General features: G+C 31.5%; 2 protein-coding genes across 5 annotated transcripts; one reads left to right on the top strand and one right to left on the bottom strand.

The window, feature by feature from the left end:
* Positions 782-7,930, top strand: LOC109336296 (pentatricopeptide repeat-containing protein At1g03100, mitochondrial). Of its 4 annotated transcripts, none has more exons than XM_019572811.1 (5): positions 782-983; positions 3,506-3,704; positions 4,012-4,100; positions 4,189-5,801; positions 6,975-7,930. In XM_019572811.1, exons 4-5 carry the CDS (start codon positions 4,241-4,243, stop codon positions 7,763-7,765), a joined length of 2,352 nt encoding a protein of 783 aa, XP_019428356.1. In that variant the 5' UTR covers positions 782-983; positions 3,506-3,704; positions 4,012-4,100; positions 4,189-4,240; the 3' UTR covers positions 7,766-7,930. The 4 variants fall into 4 exon arrangements, with proteins under 4 accessions (XP_019428356.1, XP_019428357.1, XP_019428355.1 ...); XM_019572812.1 differs by having other exon boundaries at positions 3,506-3,734; XM_019572810.1 differs by lacking the exon at positions 4,012-4,100.
* LOC109335167 (GDSL esterase/lipase At5g03610-like) lies at positions 11,075-16,777 on the bottom strand. Its single transcript, XM_019571265.1, has 4 exons — positions 16,573-16,777; positions 16,074-16,274; positions 13,195-13,466; positions 11,075-11,860 (listed from the first exon to the last, which is right to left on the bottom strand). The coding sequence occupies exons 1-4, from the start codon at positions 16,637-16,639 to the stop codon at positions 11,354-11,356; spliced, it is 1,047 nt and encodes a 348-aa protein (XP_019426810.1). The 5' UTR covers positions 16,640-16,777; the 3' UTR covers positions 11,075-11,353.

Genomic DNA, 21,993 nt, shown 5'->3' with positions numbered 1-21,993 from the left:
GCAGGACCCTTTTTCTCCTTGCATGTTACATACACAGTTACACACTATACTTTTTGGCTCATTTGCAAAGAGTAAATTTAAATCTATATCCATACTTTTCTATATTATTCATAAATGAAAAATATGGTATAACTATCATTATAATGTAATTTTACTTTCCTATTTTGCCCTTAGTATTTTTTAATTTCTGCAAAAAATTATATCATCATATATAACTACCGTGAATATATTAACTATCATCTCACCTTAAATTCACAACTAAAATAAAGACAAAAATATAATATAAAGTGTACCAATAAAAATTACAATATAAAATACTTTCAAAATATTCTTATTCACAAAAATAAAATATATAAAACTTAAATATTTGACACTATAAAATAAACATGTGGGTCGACCGTCGTCATACTAATATATATATAAAGACAAAACATGATATAACTGTTATTATGCATTAATTTTTAATTCCCTATTTTATCTTTAATATTTTTTAATTTTTACAAAAAATCATATAATCTTAGATAACCATAATTAACACAAATATATAAAATTAACACATTAAAAAACATTTTAATTTTTATCAATGTAATATATAAAAATTGAAAGTTAGAAAGAGTAGTACGATATAAGATCACAACATATAACTACCGTAAAGTATTTTAAGAAGATTTTGTTTGTGCAACTATTTTGTGATTTTTGTCATTCCCTTCTAAACGGCGGCGTTTTTTGCATCAAAGTGTAAAAATATTGGGACTGTCTTTTCACACACTCGTCCTCTCTTTTGCAGTTCAAAAGAAAAACACAAATACAAGGAAGGTGCAGTGTTCTTGCTGCCTCTCTTACTAACAGATAGATACCTAAAGCGCCACCGCAATCACCACCGCTTGCCGACGCCGCCACTCCCGCATCTTAAAACACCACCACCACCACTCCAAAGTGTGCCTACATCTGCCTTCCTCTTCTACCGCCACACCTCCGCTGAGGTTCGTGTAGTTCCTTCTTTTGTGCCCTAGAGGGTTCGTTATTGTGTTTATGCACTTCTTTTAATTCTCCATAACGATTCTTAACTCAAACTGAGAGGTCATTGTTGTGTTTATGCATTTTTGTTAATTTATCATAAGGAAACAAAATAGACTATGTTGGTTATTGTGTTTGATTTCTTTATGTTGATTAAACCCCTTCGTTATTGTGTTTGTATAGTGTTAATTTTTTCTATGAAACTGAGTTATTTTTTATTCTGCTTATTGACTGAGAAAATGGAGCAACCATCTTGTAAACGAAACTAAAAAATGCCGGCCAAGCCCGAACAAGCGCACTGACTTTGGTTTGAATACCATTCTTCCAACCCTAATTGAACGCAGGCCTGTTAAGATGACCTAGTTAGTCAATTCCGGATAGTGGTGCGTAACGGCCGACCCAAAAGCACTATAGCGGGATAGCGAATCTTAGGGATTTTTTTATTAAATAAATCTTATGGATCACTTCAACTTAGAAATTGTGGTTGTTGATTGATTTTTGCTACTTGGATGTAGGAGCAAGGTGATTTTACTTGATTGATTAATTTAGAGCTTCTGTTAGCTTCATAAAATATTAGTATTGAAGGAATATGATTATGTTTGCTCCAAGTTTTGGGATCCTTATTTTCACTATAGAACATGTTGGCAGAAATACTGTTGTTCAGATTCGAAGTCATACTCGAAAGTTTTGTTATAAGGTTTACATCTCTATCCTATAGCCATTCTTTTACCATATATTTTCTATTCAAGCTAGGTTAAGATTTTGCGCCATATAGAAGGTGCTTACAGATGATAAAACCAGCCTTCATGTTTAAATGTGGATAAGAGAGAAGTGCATAATTAACAAGATGTAGTCACTTAATTTCAGATTTGGATCAACTTTGAATTTGGGGTTTAGGGTTTGCAAAGGGGACTTAGGAATCAAGACTATTGGGAATGAAATTGAGCACACCCAATGGTTTATAACAGTGCTAGGAAGGATTTTATAACATATGATTTAAATGGGTATTGACGGAGGTAGATGGTGGTAGTGGCGCCATGTTAGAGAGAAGGAGAAGAGCTCATTGTTTCGATGGTGTGTTTCAGAAATAGAGAAGAGAATAAATAGGGATTAGTATGGTACTCATGCAAATTTGGAGGGACTAAAATATGTGTTTTGGGACCTGGTGTAGAGGAAGGAAGAAATTTTTTATTTTTTTATTTCGACCATGAAACAACGTCGCTTCGCTTTGTGATTTGATTTTCCAACATGAAAATTCCACGCGTGCACATAACATGGCACGTAAGTGTTTCTGTTACCATTAACAGACCCAAGTAGATGGAGGGACTAACGTGGATCACAAAGAAGAAAAGTGATGACTAAGTTGGTAACTTATTTTTATTCAAAACGAATTTGGTATGCACGAAAATCATGAAGGAGCGAAATGAGTGTTTACTAAAAAATATATAAGTAATTTATAGCCTACGCATATAAAAATAAAAAAAATACTAAAATAGATCATATTAAAGATACATTCATAATTAATAATCAAGATAAGAGTAATACATCTTCTAGAGATGATCGAATTTGGAGGCCATAACAGAGTTATATCTCACAAAATTGAACTACATGAGGATGATGTCAAAATTGGGTTCAATCAATTTCATAAGAAACTATAAAGAGATGTTGGGGCAAACAATTAGGGAGCCAAGGATAAATCATGCTGAGAAAAGACGAGTATGTTTGCAAATTAGGAAGCCTTGTAATTTTGTTCTATGCTGATGAAGAACATGTAAGCAATTGGACATGTATACTAGAATTAGGAAGAAGAAAGAGAAGGAAGAATAAAGAAGAAAGGTTGAGTCGAGTAAAAACCGCATAGCCTAGGAAAATCAAGTGTCAAGTATTAGGGAAAAAAGGGGAATGTTAAATGACCTAAAATCCTAGGAAAAAACCTGCCACAAAGGAGCAAAAAAGTCTTTTCCTCTATATAATTAGGGTTCCACTCACAACAAAACACGTAGCGGGTTGTGACCCACTATTTGAACTGCGATTTTGCTGCTATGTCCATCTGCACTGCTATCAACTGTGACATCATGGGGAACGGTAAAAAACCTAGCACCTGACTAGGCCTGGGCTGAATGGGTCAAGTAGCCTATTTTTTCAACTTTAAGTATGTCCCTTTTGATTCGAAATATGCTATGTAGTTGATCATAGAAACTATACCTATTTTTTCTCTGCAAAATTAATGAATGTAGAATTGGAATATAATCCTCTTCAGAAATTATAACAATATGACCTAACCATACTCATTGAGTTTGAAATATCCTTAAGTATGTGTAGTTAGTAGTTACTATATTTTACCTATGAGCAGTTGCTATTATTCATCCTTACCTGCTTTAGCTTGTTTTTATGATGTTATCATAAACCAACCAGTTACACTGTTCTTATAGTATATTAAAACACATCGTTTGAGCCTCTCTGTCTTGTGTCGCAATTTGTTGAACAGTGGTGGCTGGGCCGTGGGCTTTCTGACCACTGAAACGCGTGGGCTTTATCCAAGACTATGTTTAGGCCCAAAAGTCCTGAATATGGTCTCCCCACTAGAAATGCTCACTGTGTACCTCTTCTTCCACCACGCTTGCAACAGTGACTGTGGTTGAGGCTGAAGATATCATGTTATTGCTGAATAATAAACTCTTACCGTGGTACGTCTTATTACTGGGAATTGGGAAAAGGTAATTGGTTTTTGCCATTTTTCATTAACTTATTTCTTCCTTCGGTTGCTTAATTAAAGTATGCTGGTATTGGTGATGAACTTATTTCAAATACAAAATACTAATCTTATAATTCAAAGTCGAGGTTCTATATCGGAAGCTTTCAGGCGTTATCATATTATGATGCCAAACTGGCCCTTGTTTGGATTTTACCTCTCTGTTTTCTGTTAATTTTCGAGTATTTAGTATGCACTTTTTAGTTTCAGTATCTAAATGTATCTGTGCATTGATGTCAAAGGCTTGCTGGATAACTGGATTTTAAAATTAAGTGTTGGGCTACTGGAAAAGAAAGGAACTAGCATGCCTTTGTTCTCCACCTTACAATATGTATGTACTTTGTACTGTTGTAGACTTGTAGTATGTAATTTGTTGTGTATTTGTTTACTGTTTACTAACAAATACTGGTAATTCACAGGCTTAGGTTGATTTCGTCCTGAAATTCACATTCACAAATTGCTGTGTTCGAGATGCTTGCAATAAGAAAGCTCAAAAGAGGGCCCGATCTCAATTTTGTTTTATGTTTCATGATTGCTCGTTGCAATTATAGCATAGTCCAAGTTTCCATTGACAGAAATCACCAGTCTATTTTTAAGTCTGTAAGTCCTTGTTTAGCCTACTCAAGGTCACAGGCATTTCTATTGGGACCAGAGAATAAAATCAACCTTCAAGAACTATATTTCTCAAGTGTGGCTGAGAGAATCCTGGTGCAGGCCCAGGATCCTGCCAAAGTTAGTATGGAAATAGAAAATGCTATCGATTCTGACCAATTAGATTATTCTTGGAAGTTATTTGAGCAGCATATGCACATGGAGGGATTCCCTAGAAAATCTGTCTTCAGCAAGCTTGTAACAAGTTATGTGGAAAGCATTGATACACAATGGATACAAAAAGCTTATGAATTGGTAGAACATGCTATTGAGGAAGGTAAACATTACTTGTTAGAGAAGGATATGCTTATCTACCTTAGCTTTGGCCTTGCAAAGGTCGGACTACCAGTTCATGCATCAACTATTTTAAGAAAGATGATAAATATGGAGCATTTCCCCCCAGTCACTGCTTGGTCTGCCATTTTGGCATGCATGTCACAAACAGCGGACGGAAGTTACCTTGCTGCTGAGTTGATTCTCGAAATAGGTTTTTTGTTCCAAAACAATAGAGTGGATCCCCGTAAAAAGAGCAATGCACCGATGATAGCCATGAAGCCCAACACTGCTGCTTTTAACATTGCTTTGGCAGGGTGTCTCTTATTTGAGACATCTAGGAAGGCAGGGCAGCTTCTTGAAATGATGCCTCGAATTGGTGTCAAAGCTGATGCAAACCTACTGATAATAATGGCACATGTATATGAGAGAAATGGGCAAAGAGAAGAGCTCAAGAAGCTGCAGAGACACATTGAGGAAGCTCCAAATCTAACTGATATTCAGTTTCGACAATTCTATAATTGTTTGCTAACGTGCCATTTGAAATTTGGGGATCTAGATTCTGCATCAAGCATGGTTTTGGAAATGCTACGGAAAGCAAAAGAAGCAAGGAATTCCCTTGCAACAGCCAAATTCATGATTGGTGCAGCTGATACTGATCGCAACTACCCTGGACCGGCTTCTGTTCCTAGTCTCAGCAACAGTAAAGTTTTAAATAGTTTAGAAAATAAGAAGTCAATAAGCAATTCTATATTATGTTATCAGAAGTTCTCTAAAGATCGGAATTTCTTAAAACTTGAAGCAGAATCGAAAACTGTTCTTGGTTCTTTATTAGCTAAGTTGCAGATGCAGGTTGACTTGATTACAACCGAACATGGTATACTGCAACCAACTGAAACAATTTATGTGAAACTAGTTAAGGCTTTTCTAGAGGTTGGCAAGACCAAGGATTTGGCAGCATTTCTTCTCGAGGCAGAAAGAATAGATTCTCCATTTTCCAATGACAATTCAGCATTGGTTCATGTCATTAATTCATGCATTTTACTTGGATGGTTGGATCAAGCTCATGACCTCCTTGATGAGATGCGTTTAGCTGGAGTTAGAACTGGTTCATCTGTATATTCCTCTCTCTTGAAAGCATATTGTCGAGCAAATAGAGCTGCAGATGTCACTTCACTTTTGAGAGATGCTAGGAAAGCTGGTATCCAGCTTGACTCAAGCTGCTATGACGCAATGATCCAATCCAGGGTGCTGGAACAAGACACGCAGGGAGCACTCCAACTATTTAAAGAGATGAAAGAGGCTAGAATTCCAAAAGCTAATCGACAAGACTCTGTTGTGCTGGGTAAAAGTGGTGCAGAGACTGATGAAGCTGGGCTGATGACAAAGCTGTTGCAGGAAATCAAGGAAGGACAAAGAGTGGATTATGGAGTTCATGATTGGAATAACATGATTCACTTCTTTTGTAAGAAGAGATTGATACAAGATGCAGAAAAGGCTCTGAAGAAGATGAAAAGCTTAGGCCACACGCCAAATGCACAAACTTTCCATTCTATGGTCACTGGGTATGCTGCTATTGGAGGGAAGTATCTGGAGGTAACAGAGCTTTGGGGTGAGATGAAAGCTCTTGCTTCTTCACGCTCGATGAAGTTTGACCAGGAACTTCTTGATTCTGTTCTTTATACATTTGTGAGGGGTGGATTCTTCGTTCGAGCCAATGAAGTTGTGGCGTTGATGGAAAAGGGAAACATGTTTGTTGACAAGTACAAGTACCGCATGCTATTCTTGAAATACCATAAAACACTTTACAAAGGCAAGGCTCCAAAGTTTCAGACAGAACCACAATTAAACAAAAGGGAAGCAGCTGTTGCTTTTAAAAGGTGGATAGGTTTGAGTTGAGAAAGCATGGAGTATTAACTCCTTCAAGCCTTTGTTTTGGTAACTTTCGGTTATTGAATTTGTATTTGCTCTTATTTCCCCATTTAGATTTAGGGGGTTAACACTATATAATAACAATGTGCATAAAATAACACTTTGTTTTTATATGAAATGTTTGATCATGTTCTCCGGTACTATTAATTATAGCTAACAAATCTAAGTGTTTTGACCTTGTAACAGTTTCATCTTATATTAGAGATGAAAATTTTGATTTGTCTTATTTTCTGTTCAAAAACTACAATATTCAATATGATTAGCTAATATTTTTTAAAGAGTGGGGATCCACTTACTCCAAGAATAAGTTTTTTGAACTTACTCCTCATCCTAGCCATCAATTTTGTAGGTTCATCTGTATATTCCTCTCTCTTGAAAGCATATTGTCGAGCAAATAGAGCTGCAGATGTCACTTCACTTTTGAGAGATGCTAGGAAAGCTGGTATCCAGCTTGACTCAAGCTGCTATGACGCAATGATCCAATCCAGGGTGCTGGAACAAGACACGCAGGGAGCACTCCAACTATTTAAAGAGATGAAAGAGGCTAGAATTCCAAAAGCTAATCGACAAGACTCTGTTGTGCTGGGTAAAAGTGGTGCAGAGACTGATGAAGCTGGGCTGATGACAAAGCTGTTGCAGGAAATCAAGGAAGGACAAAGAGTGGATTATGGAGTTCATGATTGGAATAACATGATTCACTTCTTTTGTAAGAAGAGATTGATACAAGATGCAGAAAAGGCTCTGAAGAAGATGAAAAGCTTAGGCCACACGCCAAATGCACAAACTTTCCATTCTATGGTCACTGGGTATGCTGCTATTGGAGGGAAGTATCTGGAGGTAACAGAGCTTTGGGGTGAGATGAAAGCTCTTGCTTCTTCACGCTCGATGAAGTTTGACCAGGAACTTCTTGATTCTGTTCTTTATACATTTGTGAGGGGTGGATTCTTCGTTCGAGCCAATGAAGTTGTGGCGTTGATGGAAAAGGGAAACATGTTTGTTGACAAGTACAAGTACCGCATGCTATTCTTGAAATACCATAAAACACTTTACAAAGGCAAGGCTCCAAAGTTTCAGACAGAACCACAATTAAACAAAAGGGAAGCAGCTGTTGCTTTTAAAAGGTGGATAGGTTTGAGTTGAGAAAGCATGGAGTATTAACTCCTTCAAGCCTTTGTTTTGGTAACTTTCGGTTATTGAATTTGTATTTGCTCTTATTTCCCCATTTAGATTTAGGGGGTTAACACTATATAATAACAATGTGCATAAAATAACACTTTGTTTTTATATGAAATGTTTGATCATGTTCTCCGGTACTATTAATTATAGCTAACAAATCTAAGTGTTTTGACCTTGTAACAGTTTCATCTTATATTAGAGATGAAAATTTTGATTTGTCTTATTTTCTGTTCAAAAACTACAATATTCAATATGATTAGCTAATATTTTTTAAAGAGTGGGGATCCACTTACTCCAAGAATAAGTTTTTTGAACTTACTCCTCATCCTAGCCATCAATTTTGTAGACATCTAATGATTTAGATCTACTCACTAATTCAAACCATTGGATTTCCCTAGAATTGATAGCTAGGATGGAGAGTAAGTTTAAAAAATTTACTCTTGGAGTAAGTGGATCCCTCCCCTTTTTTAAATATCTTCATTTGTCACAATACAAATGCAGAAATCTATTAAGTTCCTATGAAGTATATATTCAGAAACAGTAAGTTTACAGCTGTATCAAATGTGTTGTCTATATATGCATTTTCTTGGCCTTGCAAAAAAATTTAGTTTCTTATGATGCTTCTTAAAATCATTTGTTAAACTCCCTTGACAAGATCACGAGAATGAATGAGTTAAGTCTTCTATAATTTGTGCTTATATTAATGTATTTGGAATGGTAAACTCTAACCTGTTGTTGAATCTGACTTGAACTTGATGACTATTTTCAACCAATTCTTGAACATATCATAATTTTCTTTATTTCTTGGCACTCTATTTTATTTGTGTGCTACCCAACCTTTCTATATCTTCACGGGTAAAACTTACTATGTAAAGATTCTTGCTTTGACTATATTGTTTAATTTCAATGGTGACTTTTAGTTTTTAAGTTTGGAGTTCTTTGCTGCTATTGAAAATTTATTTGGCAATACTCTATATTGAGTTCTTTTTGTTTTCTAGCCAAATGTACTGGTTTAATTCAATGACATTGCTATGTAGTAAGAGTACATTTAGTATTAATCATATAATGTTTATCTTTAAAACTTGTTATAAATTTGTCTATCTGTACTCATCATTCAACTTGACTAAACACTTTAAGTCTTCTTGGAGCAGAGACTTTGTGATGTATGTTGTTGGTCCTGTATGGGCATTAGATTGGTGTGCTGAGATTCATGAAAAGCCTGATTGTTCAATTAAATGTGAGGTACCATCTATTGAGCCTTATTCTTACTTCTTTTTATTGCTGTGCTCATGTGTTGGGAAGTCTTTGAAGTTTGAACACGATCTAAATGGTGAACCTGTTTGTCTATCCGGTTTTGATGTCTCTTTTGTTAAGGGCAATTGTCTATTTGAAGTTTCATGTGGTTAGGTTGGAGAAGTTATGGGTTCTAGCATTATTTAATTGATGGTTGTGAACAGCACTTTTAGTGGTTGAACTAGGCTCAAAAGTTAATGGAGCTTAATAGCAAAGTTGTAATAAGGATTCTGTTTGTTTAGGAAAATACTTCAGTGGATTCAACCCTTAAAACTAAAAAGCCCCACTGGCGTTAACAATAAATAGGGGCAGTAAGGGAAATCTTCCACTTTGTCATTTTGTGTATTGAGCATGCTGGATGCTGCAGACTCAACAGCTGTAGTATCACCATGTTGAACTGTGACATGACACACATTAGGGTGTTTTATGGTAATGCCATACCATTATAATCCCTAGTTATGCCTTGGCAATGCAATTGACTAAATTATAAAGTTTTGTAGTTTTGCATTGTTCTACTTATACAAAGTTTGCAGTATGCAATGTTCTATTTATGCATACTACACATACATATTTGGAATAATTATGTGGCTGCCTTGTCATTTGTTTGTTTGGACAGATCACATCTACTTTCCCATAAAGTGTACTACTATATGTGCCACTTATTGTGATTAGTTGAAAAAAATATTGAAGTTAAAAGTTCAATAATCAAGTATTTATATGACCACTCATAGCAAGTTGCATATAAAGTGGCACACTATTTGATATAGAAGATATGTTCTCATTTTTCTCTCTTTTTTGTGTGACTATGTTAGCAATTGATATCCTTTACCATGACACTGCAAACTCACTATTAGGATATTCTACTTCTCATATCATATGAGGTCATCCTCTTCAACATATAGAGAGATATTGACAGCACATGTCTAGGAATCTGAGTCAACACCTGAGTCATTATCTCCACTTTGGTCCTAATTCAATACATGGACTTCTGGTGTTCTGGATCCAACATAATTGTGGTCCCCACCATAGTTTTGTCATGTTTCATTCTCCTTCAACTCATCTCATTTGTTATCCTCGTGTAGTGCCTTTGACAGAACTTGTCTAGTCAACACATTCTTCACCCTCCTTTGTCATAATCTATCGTCTGGGCTAAAAGTCATATACCAATTGGTTCTAATAAAAATTGTTGGTGCAATGGAAACGGTCGTTGCATAACATTAGTCACAAACAACCAAATAAAGGGCAAAAGAACAAATAAAAGAGAAGATAAAAAAATTTGTTAACATGGTTCTGCCAATTTGCTGCCTACATCACCAGAAGTAGTGAGCAACTACCAATGTACTATTAGAGAATAAAGATTACAAGCTCTATAGACTATTAGAGAATAAAAATTACAAGCTCAAACACAACCATGAGCCCAAATTTGACCATAAGGGGTTTTTTAATTTATGAATATATTTGGTGTACATCATAACAAGTATAATATTTATTTCTTTCCTCCATTTCAATACTAAACAATACAAGACTTTATACAATAATATATTTCAAACATTCCCAATATAATCCTTATGCCAATACCCTATATAAAGTACATCTTGCATCCCCTCTAGATTAAGATATATACAACTCTTAAATTGAAGATACTAAAATCCAGTATACATATAAATTACATGTATAAATTAATTAAAAGTTCTGATGTTGGGTAGATTGCTTTTCAACTTAAAGATAAACTGCAGTTTATAAAATTGAATAGATCCCTTCATATTTTTCATTATATCCAGTAGTTTTAGTCTTTTAGATATATTTTAAGCAATCTTACAAATTATGCTAATTGAATCATCATTTTCGATATTCAATAGGTCTGGTACACACATCATTTGTGAGTTGTGACAACTTTGTTTCATCATTGAATATAATTAAAACAAACAGATCCAACAACTCACATTTTTTTATTCGCTAATGAGTTACACACTTATTTCAGACAAAAACACAATAATCTATTTGCACATGTTGCACCATCAAACTGAAAGCTATTGGAATAAATACAACAAAAAATGAAAGGGACATCCATTATTCAACAACAAATAAAATTCTGGTAAATAAATTAAGAAGGAAAATGATATATCTTTGTGATAAATCCTTTTACCCACAAGTAATATTTTATTTATTAATGATTGATTTACAAGTGACATATATCACTTTCTTATGGGTAAAAGGATTCGTAAGAGGATATAACATTTCTTGATTAACAAACTTCTACTACAAAAGTTGTTGAAGAACATCCATCCCCTTTAACTTACTATAGACGGCATGCCAACCTGCTTGTGTGGGATGAAATCCATCCCAGAAGAATGCTGATTTGGGTTTATCACAAAGCTCATATTTCTTTTCATTATTAACCACACTCCCACAATTATAATCACTGCTTACCCCAAAGCAGCATGGCTTCAACAAGTTCTGAATGTTATGGGTCAATGAATGGTTTAAGACCGACATGAAACTATCATAGAGGTCAAGAATTATGATATTATTTTTGTTTTCTTGGTTCAATTTGGTCACAGATTGGTTGAGGAGGTTATTGTGGAAAAGTACAAGGTTGTTAAAGGTACTATTGCATTGTTGGAACGAGGATATGGCTGTTGTTTGAGGAAGACACCCAAGAGGTTGTAGACCATCGACAATAATCTTCTTTACTCCCAATTTTTGGATTCGAATTAAATTGGTGGTGATTTGATTAACCACTGAGGTGATGAATGCTGGAAAATCCTATGTACATTCAACAAAATAGTGAAAATTAAGATCTAAAGCTTCTTCAATTTTCATTTGTGATTATGACAAGTACAACTTAATTTGAAACACGTCAAATCATATATATGATAATAGTGATTTAATGATTTCTTATATATATTATTTGAAAGCAATGAAAATATAACATGTTAATTAAAAAATTTAAACTTCCATTATTATTGACGTCTTTATTTAATTATCATTGACACATTATAAGACAAGCTCTGGGACAATATCTCTCTTCACCTATGATAAGTAAAAAAATGAAAGTAGGGTAGAAAATGATGTAATTAAGAATAACTACCATCAGGATGAAACAAAGAAATGAGTAAATAATTGAGAGTATGTTTTAATGATTATTGCATGATTAACAAATCTCTATATATTTTTTAGAGTAAATTACACTGACACCCCTGAGTTTTAGTAAAATTACACAAACCACCCCTCACTTTTTTACACATGCACAAACCTCTCATAGTTTTTATACTTTCATTACATTGACCACCATTGTATAAGAAATAAGTGTCATCTTTTAAACAGAAAATATGATAAAACAATTAAGTTAAACAAAACATGGTGAGAAAACATCCAAATAATATACAAATCAATGTATCTTTATTATTTTTTGTTACAAAATGCATCAACAATTCTAAAGAGATATTGTTTAAATCGCTCTTATAATATATCATAATGAACCAAAAATAATAAAGAGGTATCGACTCATATATTATTTGGACTTGTCTCCATAGTATACCATGTTTTGTTTAACTTAATTGTATTTATAACATTTTTTGTTCAAAAAATCACACTTATTTCTCATGCAAGGGTGGTCAGTGTAACGAAAGTATAAAAATTAGGGAGGTTTGTGTAGGTGTAGAAAAAATGAGGGATGGTTTGTGCATTTCACTAAAACTCAGGGGTATCAATATAATTTACTCTTTTTTTATCTTTTTTTTATCATTTATTAAGAAAATGCATATTCATTTATCATTTATTTCTCGCTTGTCACTTCATTTCATTGTTAAATCAAAAACCATTAGCTCTCATACTACATCATTCACCTGTGTCATAAAGTATAATATATAAATAGTATAGTAATGACTAATTGTTAGTATAAATATTTAACACAATTACTATATTATTATGATTAAATATTATTTATCCATCATTCATTTATATTTATATTATTATTTATGTTTAATTGTCAATAATAATCAAATATGAATGATAGATAACACAATAATAATGAATTAATTTCTTACAATTTCTTTACATATTTTTTTTCTTATATATAAATAAGTAAATTAATATACCTGAATGGAGCCATTTCTAACCAAGTAAAAGTTGTAGTCATTTCCAGAGACGGCAACGAGGGTAACTGAGTTACTGAGTTCTGAGTCACTGTACACTTTTTGTTGGATGAGTTGCTCTAAGAAATCAATTTGAATTGTCATATTTGGGTTTGAAGAAGATGTATTGAATACTCCAGTTCCGCCATAAGCAAAGTTCATTCCATATTTTAAGTGGTTTGGCTTCTTCTTTCTCAATCTGTAGGGGATTGGTGACTTCAATCTCAAATACTTAGCTGCATCACATGTAGGTTTATTAATTAGTTGATTTCATTGGTTTCTTTTCTTAGCAAGAATAACCCAACTTTGCACTTATAATTTTGAGAGAAAAATGTAAGTCATGATAATTACATCATCAAATATTGATTTTTAATTATTATTGACTTAGAAAAAAGTAATATAACTGAATGATGAATGAATTGAATATGATAAATTGAATGTAATTCTAGATTATTTAATTAATCAGAAATTCATGTTAGGTGGTTTTTTAGTGGATTAAGTGAACCGAATGATTAATAATATTTACACAAATGAAGGCTACATGTAAATGACAGCATATGTTTCAACACTCGATGAATAAGAAAATAAAAATACTGATTTCCGAAAGTCAAAGGAAGTTTGGTTTGATTGTAGAAATATATACATGTTAATTATATCATATGCATGATTTAATTGTTAATGGCTTGACAGTTTGACCAATTTGAAGTTATGTTTGAATGAGTACGACTAATAATGAATAGAGTAAATTACACTGATATATGAGTTTTAGAGAAAATACATAAACTATCTTTCACTTTTTTACACTTACACAAACCTCCATAATTTTCATACTTTCATTACACTGACCACCCCTGCATGAGAAATAAGTGTATTTTTTGAATAAAAAATGTGATAAATACAATTAAGTTAAACAAAACATGGTATATTGTGGAAACAAGTCCAAATAATATATTAGTCGATACTTCTTTATTATTTTTGATTCGTTACGATATAGTATAAGAGCGATTTAAACAATATCTCTTTAGAATTGTTAGTACATTTTGTAACCAAAAATAATAAAGATACATTGATTTGTATAGTATTTGGATTTTTTCTTCACAATATATCATGTTTTGTTTAACTTAGTTGTATTTATCACATTTTTTGTTTAAAAGATTACACCTTATTTCTCATGCAGGGATGATCAGTGTAATTAAAATATAAAACTAAGGAAGGTTTGTGTAGGTGTAGAAAAATGATGAGTAATTTATGTAATTTTACTAAAACTCAGGGGTGTCATGTAATTAACTCTAATGAATAATGTTGAATGAGGTCTCTACCTCGTTAAGACTAAGATCCAAATGAATATAACGATATTCTTTAATATCTTAGCTAAATTCTAATCCCAACCATAATATATAGAAGTGATATCACGTGAAAATGAGAAAGTAAAGAATGTAAAATAGTAAATCCATGTGATGAAAAATTGATTTAGAGCATGGAATAAGATTAAATTAATTTAAAACAACTTAAAAAGAAAGTTGACAAAATCAAACACAATAATGTAACTATATATAATTAGCACCGCACGCCAGACACATTTAAATAATAGCACAAGAAAGCTAAAGTGGTAAGCCAGCAGAGGAACCAACTCCACCCTTTGAATAACTATAAAAAATCATGTAATAATGGTTAGGAATTGTACAACCATCAAAATTCCTAACACATAACTTTTCTTCACTTTAGATATTAAAAGAGGGGATATAATATACAAAAAAGCATGCACTTTGCACTGTGCCAGAGTTGACAAGATTAGAGAATGGTATGTGTGATATTTATAAAATTTTTATGACTTTACATGAACTCGTATATTTTAATTCATTGATATATCATTAATATTTTGACACTACAACAGTTTTAGCTTACTGTCACGGTTTTGAGAACAGTTATGGTGAATATTATTAAACTTGGATTGGTAAATGACTCGGTTAGAGCATTGAGTCAATAAGTCACTAGTTGAACAAGTAAATTAATAGTTGGACCAGTTGACTCAGTTTATATTAAAATTCTATTTTTTATAATATTAGTTGACATTATTCAATAACTTTATTATTTCAAATTTAAAAATATTATTTCACCTCATTAAATAACTAACAAAGAATATTTTACTATTTTAAAATTTTACAAATAAATTGAAAACGATGTCAAACAACATATGTATTATACTTTAATTGCAACAAAAATACATATAAGTTTAAAATTTAATTAAACAATGAGAGTTTTATTATAATATAAGTTAACAAATGACAAATATAAATATGCTGAAAGTTTTTTTCATCTCAAAACGATCTTGGTTGTCATTTTAAAAAGTATTTTTTGATTGACTCGGACAGTTCAATCAGTTCAACCATCCAAGTCACAATTTTATGCTTAAATCAACTGAGTCAATCCGATTTTGATGCAAAATCAGTTAGATGAGAGACTCAAACCGGTTATATATCTGATTCACAGTTGAACCGGTCGGACCGACCTCCGAGCCGAGTTTTATAATACTAGTTATGACAAAATATCAAAAACCGCGATCCAATATAATGAATAAGGAATGGTTCTAAAACTGTTGTCTTAAAGTATAATATATCACATTTTTTGGAATAATTATGGAAACAATAAAAAAAATCATGGTCCATTCCAATAAATAGGCAACGATTTTAAAACCGTGACTTATTGTACTTTAGGATTACGGTTTTAAAATCGTTGAAAGTAGAGATGTTGCTATAGGCAAAAAAATGTAATAGTGATTAATATGTCTAAAACTGTCGTTCTACGACTATACAATAATTATTTCTTATGAGAAAGACATGTACCAATATAATCGGTGAGAACTTTGCCGTCAGACCATCTGCCAGCGGGTTTTCCCGGAAAGGTTATGCCATAAGGTTCTATCCAGGAACCACCTTCATCTTTTCTAGTGTTGCCGGTATCCGCATAGGAGTCTCCGAAAGCAAACAACTTTGTCCGGTCATGATGATTGAGATGGCGTGCCTCAGCTTGCATCCAAGTTTGTCCTATAATAATGGTTAATAATATGTGTAAGTTTTGATTAGTATAATGTTTAAGGTAAGTTAATGGAAACTATAAGTAAAGTTTGATATTTGATTCATGATAAGCAAGGATAAGGAATATGCAATAAGTGCATAATATGTAGAGTCATAAAGTGATATAATAATTAAGATAAAAGAGTTGAATGAAGTAAATGAAGTCGTAAGTTCGAGACTTACCGACAACAAATTTTAAAAATAAAAAAAGAATTATAAGATGGTTTATGATTATGGATGGAGTGAAGGAGATTGACCATAATCATACCTGAAAGAAGTAGAACAAGGAAACAATAGAAGGGGCCAAATAGGATCTTATATGAGTTCATTATCATATGAATAAATAGGGAACGTTTCTATGAGTGCAAGTGTTTTAAAGTGATGATGCTAGAGGAGAGAGGAAAATAAATCACATGGAATGATTATACGTTTGTTGAGAGAAGGAATAAGCTATAATTTGAGTGAGATAGTTAAAGATATAAGGTTTTTATAGTGAAGTGAGAACGTTGTGGCCTCAACTCGGATTTGGGTGACTTTGATATATAATCCAAAGTCGACGTTGTTGAATTGAATGCATTTGATTTGTTGGAGGGCCTTATCCTATACAAGTCGCCACCTTGTGATTGTTAAAAGGTATTAAATAGTTACATTTGAGAATAAAAAAATTGTAGTTTTATTTTTTTTAAGTAATCACAACTTGACATATTTTTTTTTTACAGCTGATGTCCTTCTCATTGGAAAAGATTAGAGGTGTCAAAACTCATTTACCCAAATAGATTTGGATTAATCAATATCGGATTCGGGCTAAACCAAACAATGCTAAAAATTTCAGATACAATTTACACATATTAAATTATAGTTCAAACCCGCTCTAAGGGATTGCGGGTTGTGGCGGGTTAGCCCGTATAACACCAAAAAATATTTATTTAAATATTAATATATTTAAAATATATATCATTTGATATCAATGTATCTTTTTAACATACTTGTTATGTTCAGTGCAACCAAACTTATAGATCTAATGTTTTATATTTGAGTTAAGATGTGATGTCAAGTCTATGTATATGATTTTTAACATAACTCATTTATTAAATCTTTCATTTTTATTGGACTGTCACTTTCTAACCCAATATAATTTGTAACTTCACTTTAATCTATAAACCTTTGGACGCTATCAAAAATATTATATTTTGTATGCTTTTGATCAACACTTTTATTGTGACTTATTATATTAAATTTAGTTGTGTGGAGTTCTCTATGGTAAACAATTATGTTGTTTTTTAATTTTGCTGTAAACATCAATTTTTTTATTATGTTTTTGTTGTAAAAATTAAATCTATTTAAATACACAGTTAATAAATGAATATTGAAATCTATATGATTTAATGTCATCTCATTTGATTCGATATATTATTTTGTTACTAGACTTAAAAGGATAGATGCAAAATAGAGAAAATAATACAATGCTTAACTTTATAATGTTATTGTAATTTTATAAATATTTATGTTTAGACATTACTCTAATTTTTATTCAATGTTTATAACATAATATTTATTATCTATTTTTATTATAAGCTTTTTTTTTTGTAAATTTTTACTTAATGTTTATTTCCAAACCAAAGGTCCTAAAAAAGATAAAACAAAAATGAAAACGGGTAGCCCGAACCGGCTAAGCCCGATCCCAATTTTAATATAGTTCGGTCGGACTAAAAAGTTCGGATTCAATAAAAAGTACCTAATATGATACCCAAACATATAAATTTTTGGGCTTTAGCGGACCATCCCATTTTAACACTTCTAGAAAAGATATACACTCATTTATAATACTATATATATTTATTTAGCATTTATTATATTATATTTATATTTATACATTAATAAAGGTAAATACTAGTTAGTTGCTTAGTTATTAAATCCGGATTGGATCGGCTGGTCCGACCGGTGGATTGAGAATCAAGCATTTGACAATTTTAGTCGCTATTCTTATCAATTTAAAATCAAAATCGATTCAAACTGATTCAAATAAGTTAGTTTGAGCATAAAACTGGTCAGTCGGCCGATTCTACTCAATTGATTCAATCAGTTTTAAAATAATGTCAAAATGACATCGTTTTGAAAGGAAAAAATATGTTTCATTCAACTTATTTGTAATTATGTTTATCATTATTAAAGTATACTTGTTATTCGTTAGCTTATATTGAAACAAAACATTAGTTGTTTAATTAAATTTAAAATTTATGTGTGTTCTTTTTGTTGCGATTAAAACATAAAATTATGTTATTAATAGTGTTTTAAACTTATTTATGACATTTTTTTATAATAAAGTTTTCTTTGTTGGGTGTGATAATTTTTTATATTTAGAATGAAAAATTATTAAATAATATTATATTATGAATTTATTAGATTTTTCAATATGAACTGACTCAACAGGTCTAACCACTGACCCTGTAACACCTTTATCATTGGTCACAAGTGATCAAATAAATGGTATATAATAAATAGAAGAAAAGATGATAAGAGAATTTGGTAACAAGATTCAGCCAATTGTGCATATATCTACGAGAGCGTTGAGCGACTACTAAGATATTATTATAGAATAAAGATTACAAGCTCTAACACACCTATGAGCTCAACTGCCCATGTGTGTTTCTATTTGGTGATGGTATTTGGTACACATTATAACAAGGGACTAGTGTCCGATATATAATATTGGTCATTTTACTCCATTCCAATACTAGGTAATATGAGACTAACTCAATAACATATTTTAAGCATCCCAACAATCTCCATCTTGATTAAAATAAACGAATATCTCGCTCCTTAGGAAATCTACATAAGAATCTTCACCTTAGCAAATATTCAACTCTATCTTGCTCAATGCCTATTTCTCTTTAATAACTCATCCACATAAGAGTCTGCTCCCCTCAGTATAAGTCTTTTCAAGTATCATTGACGATATTACCAAAAGCCTAGCTCTTCAAACTTGCAATGCAACTTCTCATATCGCCATCTAATGGAGCATGCCACCTAGCAATATATTTCTAGGAAGTCTTTCGATATTATGGAACTTCTATTCCAAAGTTTATCAACAATCATCCTCTTAAATACTCAGTCACACTGAACCTTGGAGCTTCCTTGGAAAGCCTCAATCGTTACCACCATTGTTTACTCCAACAATTATAGTTCAAAAGAACTATCATACTCCATCATAAGGAGTATGCCCACAATACAAGTCAACGCCAACCAATGCCCTTGTCATACCTTTGCATCCAAGCCAATGCTCATGTCACACCTTGCATCTCTATCAGTGCCTGTGTTACATCTTGTATCCAAGTTAATGTCTGTGTTATACTATGCATCAAAGTCAGTCATCAGATCTATGCTTTTGTGGATATGCTAACAATTAATATCTTTCACTATAACGTTGCAAACACACCATTAGAATATTTTACTTCCCATGTAAAATGATATCATTCTCTCAATATCTAGAGAAATATTGTCACTGTTTGGCTTAACACCTCTGTCACTATCTCTACCTTGGCATCAATCCAATACATGAACTTCTATGGTTCTGGATCCAACACAATTTTGGTCTCCACCATGTTCACACCATGTTATCCTCATAGATCTTATCCAGCCAACATGTCTTCATCCTCTTTAGCAATAATCTGACACATGGGTTAAGAGTCATCTATTAATTGACTCTGATACCAATTGATAGTGTAACGAAAGCTATCGTTGCACAATGTTGTTCATAAATAATCAAATATTGGTATAAAATAAATAGAAGAGAAGAAGACAATATAATTTGGTAACAGACTTCAATCAATCGTGTCTACGTTCCCAAGAGCATTGAACAACTACTAAGATATTATTATAGAACCAGTAGTATACCCACACACTTGCACGTGTCGCTTCTTTGTTTATGCATAATTCACAAATAAGTATATTTATTTTATAAAGCCAATAAATCATGTATTGAATCATTATATTTTTTGCTTTCATAATAATTACTTTAAAAATCATATATAGAATCTTGTGCAATTAGATGTTAGAGTGAAAAAAACTATATTGATAATGCATAAAAACTGAATCGTAAACTAAACTACATAAAAGAGATGTAATATCTTGAGCTATTCTCTATTTATATTTTATTTTTACTATTACATTGTTTTTATCTATATTTTTCTCATTCGAAAATAGGTGTAACACAATGAATATTTGGTAATTTTTATAACGTTCAATCTTTTACCCATTACATAATTATGAGGAAAGTAGATAAAATGTTAATGACACAAAAAATAAAATAAGTGATTCGAGGGTAAAATGTTAGACTAGTCTTACTCGTGAGTTCGTGAAAATTAAATTGTGTTAAATTTTCAACTTCAAATGTGTATAAAATCTTCCTTTTGTAAATTGTTTGAGTGTGTCTATTTTTAGACAATATATAGTTTGTCTAAATGATTATCCTTTATGCATAGTTTAACATCAATGTGCTAATAATTAAGTAAGTGACGACCTATTTAATTGCGGTAACTGTGTTTTGTATTGTTTGTGTTTTCTAACTTTAGAAGTTCTTATCCATGTTTAATTGTGTTATTACTAATTATCTAGATTGAAATCAAATAATTATATAAATTGTACCTAATTTAATCACGGTAACTCATTTCTAGACAACATATATTTTCTAACTTCAAAAATTCATCCTAAAATAATTTTGAAATGCTTCTTTTTGTTATAAGTAAAGATAAATTTATTGATTCCCTATGGTTTGATAAGGATTAGTATTTTGCTATTGTACCTATGTTTTGATTAAACCTGAAACCCTAATGGTTATTATGACAACGTTAATCATTTTTTTTATTTTGAATTCATTTATTATTTTAGATTGATCCATTCATATACTTGCAATATTAATATTGATTTTTGAGAGTATATGTATAATATTAACATTTATACATGCATTTGTATAAACATTGATTTGTTGAAAGTATGATTATAGAAAGTACTTGATTCTAAAATAACTCAATAAATAAAATTAAAATTATATTGGATAATATCTCATCTCTATGTTCTGTATATAATGTTATAGATATAAGGACTTCTTTTTGTATCATATTTTTTAAGGATTATGTTTATAAGTATCATATAAAGTTATAAGGATTTTTTAAGCATATCTCTTGAATGATTATGTTTTATTTTAGATTTATGTTCATTGTGTATAAATATTTGAATATATTTTTAGCATTCAAATATAGTATAATTAAATGTTATTTTATTTGATTATGTTTTAGCTAATAATCATTGTAGAAAATAACTCATGAATTAAAGGTTCATTTCTATTATTTGGAAGATACATTTTTTTCTATACAACTGTGATATTTTACTATACATATTTTCCTTTTAAAACTGTCACTTTTATAATATACATATTTGAATATATATTTTTGTTGTTTGAATTAAGTTTATTCATATGCATTATTAAATTCATATGTTGTGGAGAATTCAATGTATTAACAATGCATTATTATTTACCTTAAATTTTTTGTTATTTTGAATGAAATTGTTTTAGAGAACCTATTACAAAAAATAAAAATTCACCAATATAGTTTAGAAATAATTTAAACAAACATAAATCAAATATATGTTACTTTTGAAAAAAGATTGAGAATGACTTTTGACAAAAATA

Source organism: Lupinus angustifolius, chromosome LG20 (assembly GCF_001865875.1).
Source record: "Lupinus angustifolius cultivar Tanjil chromosome LG20, LupAngTanjil_v1.0, whole genome shotgun sequence".
Taxonomy (NCBI): domain Eukaryota; kingdom Viridiplantae; phylum Streptophyta; class Magnoliopsida; order Fabales; family Fabaceae; genus Lupinus; species Lupinus angustifolius.
The sequence above is the reverse complement of the archived record's forward strand: the minus strand, read 5'-3'. Positions and strand labels throughout refer to the sequence as shown.

What these genes read in the sequence shown, in the direction of transcription:
- LOC109336296 (XM_019572810.1), top strand. Translation starts at nt 4,241, where the DNA reads ATGCTTGCAATAAGAAAGCTCAAAAGAGGGCCCGATCTCAATTTTGTT. An exon ending in TTTAGCTGGAGTTAGAACTG is followed by an intron (nt 5,802 to 6,974) that starts GTTCATCTGTAT and finishes TCAATTTTGTAG; the next exon opens with GTTCATCTGTATATTCCTCT.
- LOC109335167 (XM_019571265.1), bottom strand. Translation starts at nt 16,639, where the DNA reads ATGATAATGAACTCATATAAGATCCTATTTGGCCCCTTCTATTGTTTC. An exon ending in CCTTGTTCTACTTCTTTCAG is followed by an intron (nt 16,275 to 16,572) that starts GTATGATTATGG and finishes CCATTATTATAG; the next exon opens with GACAAACTTGGATGCAAGCT. An exon ending in TTAGAAATGGCTCCATTCAG is followed by an intron (nt 11,861 to 13,194) that starts GTATATTAATTT and finishes GAATGTACATAG; the next exon opens with GATTTTCCAGCATTCATCAC.